Here is a 16,877-nt window from a genome sequence, read left to right as displayed (position 1 = left end):
CCCCGGTCATGTGACGGGGTCATGTGACGGGGGTCATGTGATGGGGGTCATGTGATACCCGAACCAGATTATTCCAGAAAAATGGCCGGGCCCTACTCTACTGTGACCTATTAAATATTTGTTAAAATCTGCAATACAATTTAGGTATATTTTGACCAATAATATCACATACAAGGAACAAATACCACCGCGCCATGACCAGACCACAAATTACAACAACAGTGATCGAATAATATCACATACAAGGAGCAAATACAACCGCACCATGTCAAGACCACATATTACCACCACTTGGTGACCAAATAGCACATTCAAGGGACAAATACCACAACACCATTTCCAGACCACATATTACCACCACATAGTGACTGAATACTACAATACTGATCATTAATAAAAAAAAAAAAAAACACAATACTATCACCATAAGTGCCAGTATTCACAGGAGATCTGTACTTAGTATGCAGTGTCTGTGTAGAGGTAATACAGAGACCACTGGTGACATTATACACAGGAGCTCTGTATATAATGTATAGGTAATACAGCTGATCACTGGTGACATTGTACACAGGACCTCTGTATATAGTATACAGTGTATAGTGTCAGTGTATAGGTAACACTGACTCACCAGTGACGTCTCTAGGTGAAGTCCTCCATCTTTCATCCAGCACAGACCGCCATCATTTCATCCAGCCAGGACTCGTTTCTGCAGGAAATAACACAGTTATCTCGAGCTCTGCTTGTAGAACACATTACTTAATTTTTCACAACTTCTAAATTACACCACATGGAGAAAAAAAGGCGACATAGTGTCACTCTGCACAGTAACAGGACCGCCCCCCCCATTTAAAACAGTATACTCCAAAAATAAAATAAATACATCACTGCAGTAATAATATCCCTTAATTAGCCCCTATGGTAATAATATTCCCCACCCTGGCCCCGTGTGTCTCATTCCTGGCTCCAGCCATATGTTCTCCCATCCTGCACTCATGAGTATCCATTCTACCCATATGATCTCCCCATCCTGCCTCATCTGTCTCCATCGTATCCATCCTGCCCCATGATCCAGTCCTGCCCCATGTCTTTCATTCTGCCCCGTGTCTCCAATCATGCCCCGTGTCTACATTCTGCCCATGCCTCCAGTCCTGCCCCCAGTGTGTCCAGCAATCTGCCCCAGTGTGTCCAGCATATTACCCCCAGTGTGTCCAGCATATTACCCCCAGTGTGTCCAGAAATCTGCCCCAGTGTGTCCAGCATATTACCCCCAGTGTGTCCAGCAATCTGCCCCAGTTTGTCCAGCATTGCCCCCAGACAGTGTGTCCAGCAATCTGCCCCAGTGTGTCCAGCATATTACCACCAGTGTGTCCAGCAATCTGCCCCAGTATGTCCAATTGTCCAGCATTGCCCACAGTGTGTCCAAAAAAACACCAGAACACAGGCAGGGATGCTTACCTGTTCAAGGCCTCCAACAATTGCACTAACCAGGGTGCACCAGGCCCAAGTAAAGATAGCAAACAACACAGGTGCAAATAATACCGATGCAGCCAACCTACAATCAGGAATTGGCTGCTTGGAGCACCCGTGCAAAAAAATAGTCTGTATGTGGCATGTTCACACAGGACTGCAAAGTATATGGTGAAAAGCCTATTAATGACGCCATATATATAGCGGGCTAACCATGATGCATCCTGTGTGAACAGAGGCCACAGTGTACAGAGCCATCTAGGGCCCAGGCGCACCCTGGAAAAATGTACAGTGCACCAAAAACATAACAATGTATGCAAGGTATTGGTTGATATTATGGCCACAATATTGAAGCTGCCAACCCACGTCAAGGGTCCTTGTATCTTGGCAGTCCTAATCTAAAAAAACACCATTGGAGGAAAACCTCCACTAAACTAAATTTTTTTGCATGGGTGCTCCAAGCAGCCAATTCCTGATTGTAGGTTGTCTGCATCGGTATTATTTGCACCTGTGTTGTTTGCTATCTTTACTTGGGCCTGGTGCACCCTGGTTAGTGCAATTGTTGGAGGCCTTGAACAGGTAAGCATCCCTGCCTGTGTTCTGGTGTTTTTTTGTTTAGTTTAGTGGAGGTTTTCCTCCAATGGTGTTTTTTTAGATTAGGACTGCCAAGATACAAGGACCCTTGACGTGGGTTGGCAGCTTCAATATTGTGGCCATAATATCAACCAATACCTTGCATACATTGTTATGTTTTTGGTGCACTGTACATTTTTCCAGGGTGCGCCTGGGCCCTAGATGGCTCTGTACACTGTGGCCTCTGTTCACACAGGATGCATCATGGTTAGCCCGCTATATATATGGCGTCATTAATAGGCTTTTCACCATATACTTTGCAGTCCTGTGTGAACATGCCACATACAGACTATTTTTTTGCACGGGTGCTCCAAGAAGCCAATTCCTGATTGTAGGTTGGCTGCATCGGTATTATTTGCACCTGTGTTGTTTGCTATCTTTACTTGGGCCTGGTGCACCCTGGTTAGTGCAATTGTTGGAGGCCTTGAACAGGTAAGCATCCCTGCCTGTGTTCTGGTGTTTTTTTGTTTAGTTTAGTGGAGGTTTTCCTCCAATGGTGTTTTTTTCCACAGTGTGTCCAGCATTGCCCCAGTGTCTCCAGAATTGCCCCAGTGTCTCCAGCATTGCCCCAGTGTCTCCAGCATTGCCCCCAGACAGTGTGTTCAACAATATGCCCCAGATTGTCCAGCATATTGCCCCAGAGTATCCAGCATTGCCCCCAGTGTGTCCAGCAATCTGCCCCAGTGTCTCCAGCATATTACCCCCAGTGTGTCCAGCAATCTGCCCCTGTGTATCCAGCAGTCTGCCCCAGTGTCTCCAGCAATCATCTGCCCCAGTGTGTCCAGCAGTCTGCCCCAGTGTGTCCTCTAGCATTGCCCCAGTGTGTCCAGCAGTCTGCCCCAGTGTCTCCAGCATTGCCCCAGTGTCTCCAGCATTGCCCCAATGTCTCCAGCAATCTGCCCCAGTCTATCCTCCAGCATTGCCCCAGTATGTCTTCTAGAATTGCCCCAGTGTCTCCAGCAATCTGTCCCAGTGTGTCCTCCAGCATTGCCTCAGTGTGTCCAGCAATCTGCCCCAGTGTCTCCAGCATTGCCCCAGTGTCTCCAGCAATCTGCCCCAGTGTGTCCTCCAGCATTGCCTCAGTGTGTCCAGCAATCTGCCCCAGTGTCTCCAGCATTGCCCCAGTGTCTCCAGCAATCTGCCCCAGTGTCTCCAGCAATCTGCCCCAGTGTCTCCAGCATTGCCCCAGTGTCTCCAGCATTGCCCCCAGTGTCCAGCAATCTGCCCCAGTGTCTCCAGTATTGCCCCAGTGTGTCCAGCAATCTGCCCCAGTGTCTTCAGCGTTGCCCCCAGTGTGTCCAGCAATCTGCCCCAGTGTCTCCAGCATTGCCCCCAGTGTCCAGCAATCTGCCCCAGTGTCTCCAGCTGTTATGGTTCTCAATGGCAAGAGAACATAGCCCAGCATACATAGGAACTAGCTGTTGGAAGGATGGAAACTTAAACTGACCATGAACTAAACCTGCCGCACAACTAACAGTAGCCGGGTAGCGTAGCCTGCGTTTTATCCCTAGACGCCCAGCGCCGGCCGGAGGACTAACTAATCCTGGCAGAGGAAAATATAGTCCTGGCTCACCTCTAGAGAAATTTCCCCGAAAGGCAGACAGAGGCCCCCACATATATTGGCGGTGATTTAAGATGAAAATGACAAACGTAGTATGAAAATAGGTTTAGCAAAATCGAGGTCCGCTTACTAGATAGCAGGAAGACAGAAAGGGTACTTTCATGGTCAGCTGAAAACCCTATCAATACACCATCCTGAAATTACTTTAAGACTCTAGTATTAACTCATAACATCAGAGTGGCAATTTCAGATCACAAGAGCTTTCCAGACACAGAAACGAAACTGCAGCTGTGAACTGGAACAAAATGCAAAAAACAAACAAGGACAAAAGTCCGACTTAGCTGGAAGTTGTCTGTTAGCAGGAACATGCACAGAAAGGCTTCTGATTACAATGTTGACCGGCATGGAAGTGACAGAGGAGCAAGGTTAAATAGCGACTCCCACATCCTGATGGGAACAGGTGAACAGAAGGGATGATGCACACAAGTTCAATTCCACCAGTGGCCACCGGGGGAGCCCAAAATCCAATTTCACAACAGTACCCCCCCCTCAAGGAGGGGGCACCGAACCCTCACCAGAACCACCAGGGCGATCAGGATGAGCCCTATGAAAGGCACGGACCAGATCGGAGGCATGAACATCAGAGGCAGTCACCCAAGAATTATCCTCCTGACCGTATCCCTTCCATTTGACCAGATACTGGAGTTTCCGTCTGGAAACACGGGAGTCCAAGATTTTTTCCACAACGTACTCCAACTCGCCCTCAACCAACACCGGAGCAGGAGGCTCAACGGAAGGCACAACCGGTACCTCATACCTGCGCAACAATGACCGATGAAAAACATTATGAATAGAAAAAGATGCAGGGAGGTCCAAACGGAAGGACACAGGGTTAAGAATCTCCAATATCTTGTACGGGCCGATGAACCGAGGCTTAAACTTAGGAGAAGAAACCCTCATAGGGACAAAACGAGAAGACAACCACACCAAATCCCCGACACAAAGCCGAGGACCAACCCGACGCCGGCGGTTGGCAAAAAGCTGAGTCTTCTCCTGGGACAACTTCAAATTGTCCACCACCTGCCCCCAAATCTGATGCAACCTCTCCACCACAGCATCCACTCCAGGACAATCCGAAGATTCCACCTGACCGGAGGAAAATCGAGGATGAAACCCCGAATTACAGAAAAAAGGAGACACCAAGGTGGCAGAGCTGGCCCGATTATTGAGGGCAAACTCCGCTAAAGGCAAAAAAGCAACCCAATCATCCTGATCTGCAGACACAAAACACCTCAAATATGTCTCCAAAGTCTGATTCGTCCGCTCGGTCTGGCCATTAGTCTGAGGATGGAAAGCAGACGAGAAAGACAAATCTATGCCCATCCTAGCACAGAATGCCCGCCAAAATCTAGACACGAATTGGGTTCCTCTGTCAGAAACGATATTCTCCAGAATACCATGCAAACGAACCACATTTTGAAAAAACAGAGGAACCAACTCGGAAGAAGAAGGCAACTTAGGCAGGGGAACCAAATGGACCATCTTAGAGAAACGGTCACACACCACCCAGATGACAGACATCTTCTGAGAAACAGGAAGATCCGAAATAAAATCCATCGAGATGTGCGTCCAAGGCCTCTTCGGGATAGGCAAGGGCAACAACAATCCACTAGCCCGAGAACAACAAGGCTTGGCCCGAGCACAAACGTCACAAGACTGCACAAAGCCTCGTACATCTCGTGACAGGGAAGGCCACCAGAAGGACCTTGCCACCAAATCCCTGGTACCAAAGATTCCAGGATGACCTGCCAACGCAGAAGAATGAACTTCAGAAATGACTTTACTGGTCCAATCATCAGGAACAAACAGTCTACCAGGTGGGCAACGATCAGGTCTATCCGCCTGAAAATCCTGCAAGGCCCGCCGAAGGTCTGTAGAAACGGCAGACAATATCACTCCATCCTTAAGGATACCTGTAGGTTCAGAATTACCAGGGGAGTCAGGCTCAAAACTCCTAGAAAGGGCATCCGCCTTAACATTCTTAGAACCCGGTAGGTATGACACCACAAAATTAAACCGAGAGAAAAACAACGACCAGCGCGCCTGTCTAGGATTCAGGCGTCTGGCGGACTCAAGATAAATTAAATTTTTGTGGTCGGTCAATACCACCACCTGATGTCTAGCCCCCTCAAGCCAATGACGCCACTCCTCAAAAGCCCACTTCATGGCCAAAAGCTCCCGATTCCCAATATCATAATTCCGCTCGGCGGGCGAAAATTTACGAGAAAAAAAAGCACAAGGTTTCATCACGGAGCAGTCGGAACTTCTTTGCGACAAAACCGCCCCAGCTCCGATTTCAGAAGCGTCGACCTCAACCTGAAAAGGAAGAGCAACATCAGGCTGACGCAACACAGGGGCGGAAGAAAAGCGGCGCTTAAGCTCCCGAAAGGCCTCCACAGCAGTGGCAACGGATATTGATATTTAACCGTGATTTTATTCAAAAGCCGATAATCAATACACGGCCTCAAAGAGCCATCTTTCTTAGACACAAAGAAAAAACCGGCTCCTAAGGGAGATGACGAAGGACGAATATGTCCCTTTTCCAAGGACTCCTTTATATATTCTCGCATAGCAGCATGTTCAGGCACAGACAGATTAAATAAACGACCCTTAGGGTATTTACTACCCGGAATCAAATCTATGGCACAATCGCACTCCCGGTGCGGAGGTAATGAACCAAGCTTAGGTTCTTCAAAAACGTCACGATAGTCAGACAAGAATTCAGGAATCTCAGAGGGAATAGATGACGAAATGGAAACCAAAGGTACGTCCCCATGCATCCCCTTACATCCCCAGCTTAACACAGACATAGCGTTCCAGTCGAGGACTGGGTTATGAGATTGCAGCCATGGCAATCCAAGCACCAACACATCATGTAGATTATACAGCACAAGAAAGCGAATAATCTCCTGATGATCCGGATTAATTCGCATAGTTACTTGTGTCCAGTATTGTGGTTTATTACTAGCCAATGGGGTGGAGTCAATCCCCTTCAGAGGTATAGGAGTTTCAAGAGGCTCTAAATCATACCCACAGCGTTTGGCAAAGGACCAATCCATAAGACTCAAAGCGGCGCCAGAGTCGACATAGGCATCCGCGGTAATAGATGATAAAGAACAAATCAGGGTCACAGATAGAATAAACTTAGACTGAAAAGTGCCAATTGAAACTGACTTATCAAGCTTCTTAGTACGCTTAGAGCATGCTGATATAACATGAGTTGAATCACCACAATAAAAGCACAACCCATTTTTTCGTCTAAAATTCTGCCGTTCGCTTCTGGACAGAATTCTATCACATTGCATATTCTCTGGCGTCTTCTCAGTAGACACCGCCAAATGGTGCACAGGTTTGCGCTCCCGCAGACGTCTATCGATCTGGATAGCCATTGTCATGGACTCATTCAGACCCGCAGGCACAGGGAACCCCACCATAACATCCTTAACGGCATCAGAGAGACCCTCTCTGAAATTCGCCGCCAGGGCGCACTCATTCCACTGAGTAAGCACAGACCATTTACGGAATTTTTGGCAGTATATTTCAACTTCATCTTGCCCCTGAGATAGGGACATCAAGGCTTTTTCCGCCTGAAGCTCTAAATGAGGTTCCTCATAAAGCAACCCCAAGGCCAGAAAAAACGCATCCACATTGAGCAACGCAGGATCCCCTGGAGCCAATGCAAAAGCCCAATCTTGAGGGTCGCCCCGGAGCAAGGAAATCACAATCCTGACCTGCTGAGCAGGATCTCCAGCAGAGCGAGATTTCAGGGACAAAAACAACTTGCAATTATTTTTGAAATTTTGAAAGCAAGATCTATTCCCTGAGAAAAATTCAGGCAAAGGAATTCTAGGTTCAGATATAGGAACATGAACAACAAAATCTTGTAAATTTTGAACTTTCGTGGTGAGATTATTCAAACCTGCAGCTAAACTCTGAATATCCATTTTAAACAGGTGAACACAGAGCCATTCCAGGATTAGAAGGAGAGAGAGAGAGGAAGGCTGCAATATAGGCAGACTTGCAAGTGATTCAATTGAAAGCACACTCAGAACTGAAGGAAAAAAAAAAATAATAATTTTTCAGCAGACTTCTTTTTTCTCTCCTTTCTCTGCCAATTAATTTAACCCTTTGTGGGCCGGTCAAACTGTTATGGTTCTCAATGGCAAGAGAACATAGCCCAGCATACATAGGAACTAGCTCTTGGAAGGATGGAAACTTAAACTGACCATGAACTAAACCTGCCGCACAACTAACAGTAGCCGGGTAGCGTAGCCTGCGTTTTATCCCTAGACGCCCAGCGCCGGCCGGAGGACTAACTAATCCTGGCAGAGGAAAATATAGTCCTGGCTCACCTCTAGAGAAATTTCCCCGAAAGGCAGACAGAGGCCCCCACATATATTGGCGGTGATTTAAGATGAAAATGACAAACGTAGTATGAAAATAGGTTTAGCAAAATCGAGGTCTGCTTACTAGATAGCAGGAAGACAGAAAGGGTACTTTCATGGTCAGCTGAAAACCCTATCAATACACCATCCTGAAATTACTTTAAGACTCTAGTATTAACTCATAACATCAGAGTGGCAATTTCAGATCACAAGAGCTTTCCAGACACAGAAACGAAACTGCAGCTGTGAACTGGAACAAAATGCAAAAAACAAACAAGGACAAAAGTCCGACTTAGCTGGAAGTTGTCTGGTAGCAGGAACATGCACAGAAAGGCTTCTGATTACAATGTTGACCGGCATGGAAGTGACAGAGGAGCAAGGTTAAATAGCGACTCCCACATCCTGATGGGAACAGGTGAACAGAGGGGATGATGCACACAAGTTCAATTCCACCAGTGGCCACCGGGGGAGCCCAAAATCCAATTTCACAACATCCAGCATTGCCTCAGTGTCTCCAGCATTGCCTCAGTGTCTCCAGCATTGCCCCCATTGTGTCCAGCAATCTGCCCCAGTGTCTCCAGCATTGCCCCCAGTGTCTCCAGCATTGCCCCCAGTGTCCAGCAATCTGCCCCAGTGTCTTCAGCATTGCCCCAGTGTCTTCAGCATTGCCCCAGTGTCTTCAGCATTGCCCCATTGTCTCCAGCATTGCCCCAGTGTGTCCAGCATATTGCCCAGGGCCCCCCGGATTGCCGTTCGCAAAAAAAAAAAAAAAAAAAAAAAGAGTTCTCCTCACCTGACCTGTGCTCCAGGGGGCGAGCTCCCTCCAGCAGTGCACACTCGCCGGCGACTGACAATGACGTCAGACGCCGGCGACCTGTGCGCTGCGGCCGACTTCAGCAGCCAGCCTCCAATTGGCTGGCGGCTGTTGTTAACTATTGACGTGCGGGCGCGTGCCTGCACGTCAATAGGAAACCGCCGCAGCGCTGGAAGGGGCCCGGTGAGCAGATGAGAATGGGCCCGATGCGGGCCCCCTCTCTCTGCCCACCGGGTCTGGGGGCACATAAATGCCGGCGGGCATTCAGTCACACTCGGGCAGATTATCAGAGGGTCAATCTGTGTGGTAGCCCAGGGCCCCCCCACACAACTGGGCCCTGGGCTACCGCCCATATTGACCCTCTGATAATCTGCCCCTGGCTCTGGGAAGAAGGGAAGCGAAAAACGAAAACGCAAAACCAAAAAAAGCTCTGGGGGTTAAGGGGTTAAAGGAGCCTGTCACTAGCTCCATAATACCATCATAAAATAGCTCTTATCATAGCTGAAGGCACACAACAAAGTCAGAGTACAGGGAGGGAGATATTGTGTATTAGGTAGGGAGAGTTTAAAGTGTTCTTCCAGTGTCCATCTTAAAACAACTCTTGTTAGAGGCAAATCAATATTTTTCCAGCACACAGACTACTAGCATTTAGTGCTGCCTTTTTTTAAAGCACCGGTCTATTTTCCCTGCTGTTTTTGGGGTCAGAGCCTGGCTTCTACTGTCCACACTAGTCCACTTAAAAAGGCGTTTAGTGCACTACTCAAAGCAGTTGTCCAAACATTTCCTACTTCCTGCTACCAAGCACGCACCAGGCCATTTACCCCACTATTTTGGCTGTGACTTGGACAGCAGACAAGGTCTCTACGCATTTGTCAAGCATCATCAAATCTTCCTCGACCACACAGTCTACTGTTGATATACAGAAGGCTGGCCCATCCAATTCTGAAGCTGGTTCTCCTTCCTCCTACCATTATCAGTCACAGGAGACCCCAAGCTTAGCCACTCCGAGGATCTGTTTGCTATGTATCCTTTGGTTGGCTCTGGCCTATCACCGTGCAGCATTGAAGAGGGACATGAGGAGGTGGCGTGTGTTGATGCTCAAGTATTTGAGGACCTACGGCCAGAAGAAAGCAACTTGGAGGAACATCATTTACTGTCTCCAGAGGTGGAGGCTGATAATGATGAGACACAGTTGCCATCAGGTCAGCATACAATGTCAACTGGGAAGGAGGATGAGATGGAAGACAAGGAGGTGGATTTTGAGTCCACTAATCCGGCATGGACCGTTGGCATGCATAGCCATCACAGCAACACAGAGGAAGATGGATATGTAGCACCAACACAGGCACCAAGGGGCCGTGGTTTGCACACAGTCAGAACTGGGTCAACTGTTCCCGAGAGCATCCCCGCTGTGCGCCAAGTCAGGGCAAGTGGGTGTTTAGCCGCTGTGTGGAATTTTTTTCAGAAAGTCCTTCAGAGAAAAGCATTGTAGTCTGTAGCATCTGCCATATCAAGTTGAGCAGAGGCCAGGTCAAAGGCAACCTGAGCACCACCAGTGTGCGAAACCACATGGCAGCCAAGCACCCCAATAGGTGGGCGGAACACCAGGGTCCAAATCTGTGTTTGCAGGTCAAACATCTGCCATTTCACCTGGGCTATGTCCTTCAGAAAGTGCTGTTCAGAAAGGAGGCAGTCATACCTCCTACTCACAAGCTGTGGTTGCTCACACAAGAAACATCAACCACATCCACTTCCTTGTCCCAGCAAAGTGTCCAATTGTCCGTGCCTGAGAGCTTGAAAAGAGAGCGTAAATACCCAGCCATGCACCTACAGGCACAAATACTAAACTCGCACATTGCCAAATTGCTAGCTATAGAGATTATCTCTTTATATAAGACATAATTTCAGTTCTTTCACACTTTTTTGTTAAGCATATAATTCCACATGTGTTAATTCATAGCTTTGATGCCTTTAGTGCAGCGCCGCCATCAAGGCATTACAGCCATGACTGGCTTATGGGGCCCGGTGGGCAGAGGGGTCCCGCATCGAGCCCCATCTCATCTGCTCACCGGGCCCCCCCTACAGGCGCTGCGGCATGCTATTGACGTGCGGGCCCGCACCCGCACGACAATAGTTAACAGCCGCCAGCCAGTCGGAGGCTGGTAGCTGACTTGAGCCGCAGAGTGCATGTCGCCGGCGTCTGACGTCATTGTCAGAGTGCGTGCTTCACCTGCGTGGAGAGAGTGAGCTTCGCCCGCCGCAGGAGCACAGCCAGGTAAGAACTTGTGTTTTTTTTTTGAGAGCGGCGATCCATGAGGCCCCGAGGCAGAATGCTGGATACGCTGGGGCAAAGATGCTGGACACAGGGGCAGAATGCTGGATACGCTGGGGCAGAGATGCTGGACACAGGGGCAGAATGCTGGACACGCTGGGGCAGAGATGCTGGACACAGGGGCAGAATGCTGGACACAGGGGCAGAATGCTGGACACGGGGGCAAAATGCTAGACACAGGGGCAGAATGCTGGACATGAGGGGCAGACTGAGACATGGGGGCAGAATGCTGGACATGAGGGCAGAATGCTGGACAAGAGGGGCAGACTGAGACATGGGGCAGAATGCTGGAAACGAGGGGCAGAATGTGAGACACGGGGGCAGAATGCTGGACACGGGGGCAGAATGCTGGACATGAGGGGCAGAATGTGAGACACGGGGGCAGAATGCTGGACACGGGGGCAGAATGCTGGACATGGGGGCAGAATGCTGGACATGAGGGGCAGAATGTGAGACACGGGGCAGAATGCTGGACACAGGGGCAGAATGCTGGACACGAGGGGCAGACTGAGACAGGGGCAGAATGCTGGACATGAGGGGCAAACTGTGAGACACGGGGGCAGAATGCTGGACACGAGGGGCAGAATGTGAGACACGGGGCAGAATGCTGGACACAGGGGCAGAATGCTGGACACGAGGGGCAGACTGAGACACAGGGGCAGAATGCTGGACATGAGGGGCAGACTGTGAGAAACGGGGCAGAATGCTGGACACAGGGGCAGACTGTGAGACATAGGGGCAGAATGCTGGACATGGGCAGAATGCTGGACACGAGGGGCAGACTGTGAGACACGGGCAGAATGCTGGATACAGGGGCAGAATGCTGGACACAGGGACAGAATGCTGGACACCAGGGCAGAATGGAGATACAGGGCATGACTGGAAACACTGGGGGCATGACTGGAGACAGATGGGGAAGAATGGAGACACAGGGGGCATGATTGGATACATGGGGCATTATTGGAGCCATAGGGGGCAGAATGGAGATACACGGTATGATTGGAGATACAGTGCAGGACGAAAGACATGGGGGCATGATTGGAGACAGATGGAGCATGGTTGGAGACAGATCGTGCAGGATCATGGGACAGGATGGATACGATGGAGACAGATGGGGCAGGATGGGGAGATCATATGGGGCAGGATGGATACTCATGAGGGCAGGATGGGTGAACATATGGCTGAAGCCAGGAATGAGACACATGGGGCCAGGATGGGGGATATTATTATTACTATAGGGGCTAATTAACCCCTTTCTGTCATTGGATGTACTATTCCATCCATGTGGGGTGGGCCCTACTTCCCAAGGACGGAATAGTACGTCCAGCGCGATCGGCCGCGCTCACGGGGGGAGCGTGGCCGATCGCGGCCAGGTGTCACCTGCCTATCGCAGCTGACATCCGGAGCTATGTGCCACGAGCGGTCACGGACCGCCCCTGGCACATTAACCCCCGGCACACTGCGATCAAACATGATCGCAGTGTACCAGCGGTACAGGGAAGCATCGCGCAGGGAGGGGGCTCCCTGTGTGCTTCCCTGAGACCCCCGGAGCAGCGTGATGTGATCGCGTTGCTGCGAGGGTCTCCTACCTCCTTCCTCGCTGCAGGTCCCGGATCCAAGATGGCCGCGGCATCCTGGTCCTGCAGGGAGGGAGGTGGCTTACCGAGTGCCTGCTCAGAGCAGGCGCTGGTAAACCTGCAGTGCTCTAAGTCAGATTGGTGATCTGACAGAGTGCTGTGCAAACTGTCAGATGACCGATCTGTGATGTCCCCCCCTGGGACAAAGTAAAAAAGTTTTTAAAAAAATTTCCACATGTGTAAAAAAAAAAAAAAAAAAAAATTCCTAAATAAAGAAAAAAAAAAAAATTATTCCCATAAATACATTTCTTTATCTAAATAATAAAAAAAAACAATAAAAGTACACATATTTAGTATCGCCACGTCCGTAACGACCCAACCTATAAAACTGTCCCACTAGTTAACCCCTTCAGTAAACACCGTAAGAAAAAAAAAAAAAGGAGGCAAAAAACAACACTTTATTATCATACCGCCAAACAAAAAGTATAATAAAACGCAATCAAAAAGACAGATATAAATAACCATGGTAACGCTGAAAGCGTCATTTTGTCCCGCAAAAAATGAGCCACCATACAGCATCATCAGCAAAAAAATAAAAAGTTATAGTCCTCAGAATAAAGCGATGCAAAAATAATTATTTTTTCTATAAAATAGTTTTTATCGTATAAAAGTGCCAAAACATAAAAAAATGATACAAATGAGGTATCGCTGTAATCGTACTGACCCGAAGAATAAAACTGCTTTATCAATTTTACCAAACGCGGAACGGTATAAACGCCTCCCCCCAAAAAAATTCATGAATAGCTGGTTTTTGGTCATTCTGCCTCACAAAAATTGGAATAAAAAGCGATCAAAAAAGTCACGTGCCTGAAATTGTTACCAATAAAAACGTCAACTCGTCCTGCAAAAAACAAGACCTCACATGACTCTATGGACTCAAATATGGAAAAATTATAGCTCTCAAAATGTGGTAATGCAAAAAATATTTTTTGCAATAAAAAGCGTCTTTCAGTGTGTGATGGCTGCCAATCATACAAATCCGCTAAAAAACCAGCTATAAAAGTAAATCAAACCCCCCTTCATCACCCCCTTAGTTAGGGAAAAATTGAATAATTAAAAAAACGTATTTATTTCCATTTTCCCATTAGGGTTAGGGCTAGGGTTAGGGTTAGGGTTAGGGATATGGCTAGGGTTAGGGCTAGGGTTAGGGCTAGGGTTAGGGTTGGGGCTAGGGTTAAGGGGTTAAGGCTACAGTTAGGGTTGGGGCTAAAGTTAGGGTTGGGGCTAAAGTTAGGTTTAGGGTTTGGATTACATTAACGGTTGGGAATAGGGTTGGGATTAGGGTTAGGGGTGTGTCTGGGTTAGAGGTGTGGTTAGGGTTACTGTTGGGATTAAGGTTAGGGGTGTGTTTGCATTAGGGTTTCAGTTATAATTGTGGGGTTTCCACTGTTTAGGCACATCAGGGGCTCACCAAACGCGACATGGCGTCCGATCTCAATTCCAGCCAATACTGCGTTGAAAAAGTAAAACAGTGCTCCTTCCCTTCCGAGCTCTCCCGTGCGCACAAACAGGGGTTTACCCCAACATATGGGGTATCAGCGTACTCAGGACACATTGGACAACAACTTTTGGGGTCCAATTTCTCCTGTTACCCTTGGGAAAATACAAAAATGGGGGCTAAAAAATAATTTTTGTGGGAAAAAAAGATTTTTTATTTTCACGGCTCTGCGTTATAAACTGTAGTGAAACACTTGGGGGTTCAAAGTTTTCACAACACATCTAGATAAGTTCCTTGGGGGGTCTAGTTTCCAATATGGGGTCACTTGTGGGGGGTTTCTACTGTTTAGGTACAATAGGGGCTCTGCAAACGCAATGTGACGCCTGCAGACCATTCCATCTAAGTCTGCATTCCAAATGGCGCTCCTTCCCTTCCGAGCCCTCCCATGCACCCAAACGGTGGTTCCCCCCACATGTGGGGTATCAGCGCCCTCAGGACAAATTGGACAACAACTTTGGGGGTCCAATTTCTCCTGTTACCCTTGGGAAAATAAAAAATTGGGGGCGAAAAGATAATTTTTGTGAAAAAAAATGATTTTTTATTTTTACGGTTCTGCATTATAAACTTCTGTGAAGCACTTGGTGGGTCAAAGTGCTCACCACACCTCTAGATAAGTTCCTTAGGGGGTCTACTTTCCAAAATGGTGTCACTTGTGTGGGGTTTCAATGTTTAGGCACATCAGTGGCTCTCCAAACGCAACATGGCGTTCCATCTCAATTCCTGTCAATTTTGCATTGAAATGTTAAACGGCACTCCTTCCCTTCCGAGCTCTGCCATGCGTCCAAACAGTGGTTTACCCCAACATTTGGGGTATCGGCGTACTCACGACAAATTGTACAACAACTTTTGGGGTCCATTTTCTCCTGTTACTCTTGGTAAAATAAAACAAATTGGAGCTGAAGTAAATTTTTGGGGAAAAAAAGTTAAATGTTCATTTTTATTTAAACATTGCAAAAATTTCTGTGAAACACCTGAAGGGTTAATAAAGTTCTTGAATGTGGTTTTGAGCACCTTGAGGGGTGCAGTTTTTAGAATGGTGTCACACTTGGGTATTTTCTATCATATAGACCCCTCCAAATGACTTTAAATGAGATGTGGTCCCTAAAAAAAAATGGTGTTGTAAAAATGAGAAATTGCTGGTCAACTTTTAACCCTTATAACTCTCTAACAAAAAAAAATTTTGGTTCCAAAATTGTGCTGATGTAAAGTAGACATGTGGGAAATGTTACTTATTAAGTATTTTGTGTGACGTATCTCTGTGATTTAATTGCATAAAAATTCAGTTGGAAATTTGCTAAATTTTCAAAATTTTTGCCAAATTTCCATTTTTTTCACAAATAAATGCAGGTAATATCAAAGAAATTTTACCATTATCATGAAGTACTATATGTCACGAGAAAACAGTGTCAGAATCACTGGGATCCATTGAAGCGTTCCAGAGTTATAACCTTATAAAGGGACAGTGGTCAGAATTGTAAAAATTGGCCCGGTCCATAACGTGCAAACCACCCTTGGGGGTAAAGGGGTTAAGGGATATTATTACTGCAGTGATCTATTTATTTTATTTTTTGAGGACACTGTTTTAAATGGGGGGGCGGTCCTGTTACTGTCTAGAATGACACTATGTCGCCTTTTTTTCTTCATGTGGTGTAATGTAGAAGTTGGAAAAAATTAAGTAATGTGTTCTGCTAGCGGAGCTTGAGATAACTGTGTTATTTCCTGCAGAGACAAGTCCTGCCTGGATGAAGTGATGGCAGTCTGTGCTGGATGAAAGATGAAGGACTTCACCTAGAGACGTCACTGGTGAGTCAGTGTGTTACCTATACACTGACACTATACACAGTATACTATATACAGAGGTCCTGTGTATAATGTCACCAGTGATCACTGTATAACCTCTACACAGACACTGCATACTAAGTACACATCTCCTGTGTATAATGGCACTGATGGTGATATTAGTATTGTGGGGTTTTTTTTATTACTGATCAGTATTGTATTCAGTCACTATGTGGTGGTAATATGTGGTCTGGACATGGTGTGGTGGTATTTGTTCCTTGTATGTGCTATTATTTAGTCACTATGTGGTGGTAATATGTGGTCTGGTCATGGTGCGGTGGTATTTGTTCCTTGTATGTGATATTATTGGTCATTTTAAAAATTGAAAAATAATTAAAAATATACCTAAATTGTATTGCATATTTTAACAAATATTTAGTAGGCTACAGCAGAGTAGGGCCCGGCCAAAAGTGTCTACCGTGTTATGGTGGTGGCTTAAAAAATCTTTTGGCCAAAACAAAAGCTGCTGGCTATATGTGTGATATGGTGATGGGAACTGTAAGGATATGTGCACACGCTGCGGATTTTGCTGCGGATCCGCAGCAGTTTCCCATGTGTTTACAGTATAATGTAAACCTATGGGAAACTAAATCCGCAGTGCACATGCTGCGGAAAAAACCGCACAGAAATGCAGCGGTTTACATTCCGCAG

At 47.2% G+C, this 16,877-nt stretch overlaps 1 protein-coding gene across 1 annotated transcript in view; it reads left to right on the top strand.

Moving 5' to 3' along the window:
• The window catches only part of LOC143817632 (uncharacterized), a 61,402-nt gene that overhangs the window by 17,973 nt on the left and 26,552 nt on the right, over nucleotides 1-16,877 (top strand). The window contains exon 2 of the mRNA XM_077299124.1: nucleotides 9,898-10,346. Within this exon, the coding sequence (XP_077155239.1) occupies nucleotides 9,898-10,346 (449 nt within the window). The remainder of the gene's footprint in view (nucleotides 1-9,897; nucleotides 10,347-16,877) is intronic.

This window comes from Ranitomeya variabilis, chromosome 3 (genome assembly GCF_051348905.1).
Source record: "Ranitomeya variabilis isolate aRanVar5 chromosome 3, aRanVar5.hap1, whole genome shotgun sequence".
Classification (NCBI taxonomy): Eukaryota; Metazoa; Chordata; class Amphibia; order Anura; family Dendrobatidae; genus Ranitomeya; species Ranitomeya variabilis.
The sequence above is the reverse complement of the archived record's forward strand: the minus strand, read 5'-3'. Positions and strand labels throughout refer to the sequence as shown.